This window comes from Papaver somniferum, unplaced genomic scaffold, assembly GCF_003573695.1.
Source record: "Papaver somniferum cultivar HN1 unplaced genomic scaffold, ASM357369v1 unplaced-scaffold_16518, whole genome shotgun sequence".
Taxonomy (NCBI): domain Eukaryota; kingdom Viridiplantae; phylum Streptophyta; class Magnoliopsida; order Ranunculales; family Papaveraceae; genus Papaver; species Papaver somniferum.
The window spans coordinates 1-1921 of record NW_020626062.1 but is presented as its reverse complement, the minus strand read 5'-3'; the positions used below and the strand labels follow the sequence as shown (position 1 = coordinate 1921).

The 1921-nt window shown below is 35.1% G+C and overlaps 1 protein-coding gene across 1 annotated transcript; it reads right to left on the bottom strand.

Moving 5' to 3' along the window:
• Positions 1-911: 911 nt before the first annotated feature.
• On the bottom strand, positions 912-1771 carry LOC113337638 (probable amidase At4g34880; the record flags this gene model as incomplete). Its single annotated transcript, XM_026583263.1, has 2 exons — positions 912-1346; positions 1573-1771. Coding segments are annotated over 2 exons (634 nt in total), but the record flags the coding sequence as incomplete, so codon positions are not given.
• Between the last annotated feature and the right edge of the window lie 150 nt (positions 1772-1921).

Here is a 1921-nt window from a genome sequence, read left to right as displayed (position 1 = left end):
TCAAGTTTCACCTTCACACAACTCTTGAGTCATTACGGTTCTAAGATGGGTCATTACGGTTCTAAGATTATGTATGACTCTGTAATTATTTATTCATTTATATGAAATTATATCGTTATTTTGATAAAAAAAAGAAAACAAAAAAAATTATAAAAGGGACTCACCGCAACATGTAGGAGACTAATCCGAGTACTAGGTGGACGGTAAAACTTCGATAAATTAATAATATTGGTACCAAAAATAATTATTATTTTAGAAAAGTTATTAACTAGAATTAATTTATCGAAGTTTTAATGTACTATGTTTTGATTTCTCATGATGTCAGTAAGTCAGTTAACAATTTTGGGTTAGACAAGTCCAAGTACCACCACATGGTAATCGCGCATTTGTTTAATCAAAGATTCGACATCCATAATTTTATGGGAACGGAAGTAGAATAGTTGCCTCTGTCCCTTATTTTCCTTCCCAGTCTATCTGTTCCTGAAAGAGGTGGGGTTAAGTTCAATAAACCAATTCCACTGTAAACTAGCTCTAAAGCATATTGGGGATAGCTGAATCCTCAACCAACAAAACCACTGGTAAGAGTAAATCTTATCGCACGCATAAGCTTGGGCTTTATTTTTATTTATTTTTAAGATAAATTAAACTCATTATGAGAATTTTTAAGATAAACTAAACTCATTATGAGAATTTAATGGTAACAAAAAGAAAATAGAACAAGGAGGGGGACATAAAACCATAACCTCCAAGAAAAACATAAAAATAAGAAGAGAAAGATCAGAAATAAAGAAAGACAATATCTCTGATCTCAACATACGCGCTTAATTCGAAGACATATTGCAGAAGCTTCAAATAAATTACCTTGTTTGACCTAGCATATTTTTTCTTAAAACCATACAAAACAAACTCAGCTAAATGATCATTTCGATTAAGGAATCGCTGCTAGTAATACCGTCTTGGTTGGCAATTGTGTTTAGAGTCTTTGTTAACATTTCATAGGAAGGAGGTTTCCTAGCAAGTGTCAACTGTTCAAAAGCATAAGAAATCTCAATGAGCTTTGGTTCTGAACCCCTTAGTCCACCAAATGTGATTCCAATAGGCATTCCATTCGGTTGAAATCCTGCTGGAACGTTGATTCCTGGGTGTCCTCCAATAGCAAGCACTGTTGAGAACCGACTCCCTGGAGTCACGACTGCAAACAAATTGTTTTTATTCATCAGACTCACAAACCCATCATCATCAAGTTTTTTCAGCTTCTCATACACCTTTTTCTCTGCTGCCCCAATGTTTCCACTTGTCTTTTGAGCACCTATAAAAAAGTCTTGACCATATGTAGTTGTTTTCTCCTGATCATTTAATGAAGATGCTCCATTAGTACTGATTTTGTACAACATATAGTAAATAGAAATTCTAACTACTATCTACTTTGTTTATGGAGCAGGAAATGCTAGCAGGAAACTCTCTGAATGGGATGAAAGTGTCAACCATCATCTTATCATTTGATTGTAAGACTATAGGAGACAGATGCATACGTCCAATATACGAGCTAGCATATGCACTTCATATACTTACCAAAGAAGGATTTTTTGTATTGAAGGAGATCACTTCAGCTAACGACCTGACTGGAGAAGAAACTAGTTCTCCTAGGTAAGCATTGAGGGCCACCTTTAGCTCGAACTTCTCTACTTGGGTTTCACCACTTAGAGCGGGATTGAGAATAGTGTTTATGTTGGTGATTGCCAATTTGTCCACTATTACTGCACCTGCTTGCCTATGTTATTGTCGAAAGAAGGAGATCATTAATTATTTGAACAATGTCTGAGTACGTTATTTATATGATAAATATGAACTAGCCAGTAAAACAAATTAATCAGCAGAAGGAATGATTATACTTGAGAGTCTCGATGTGGGCTTCGAAGAG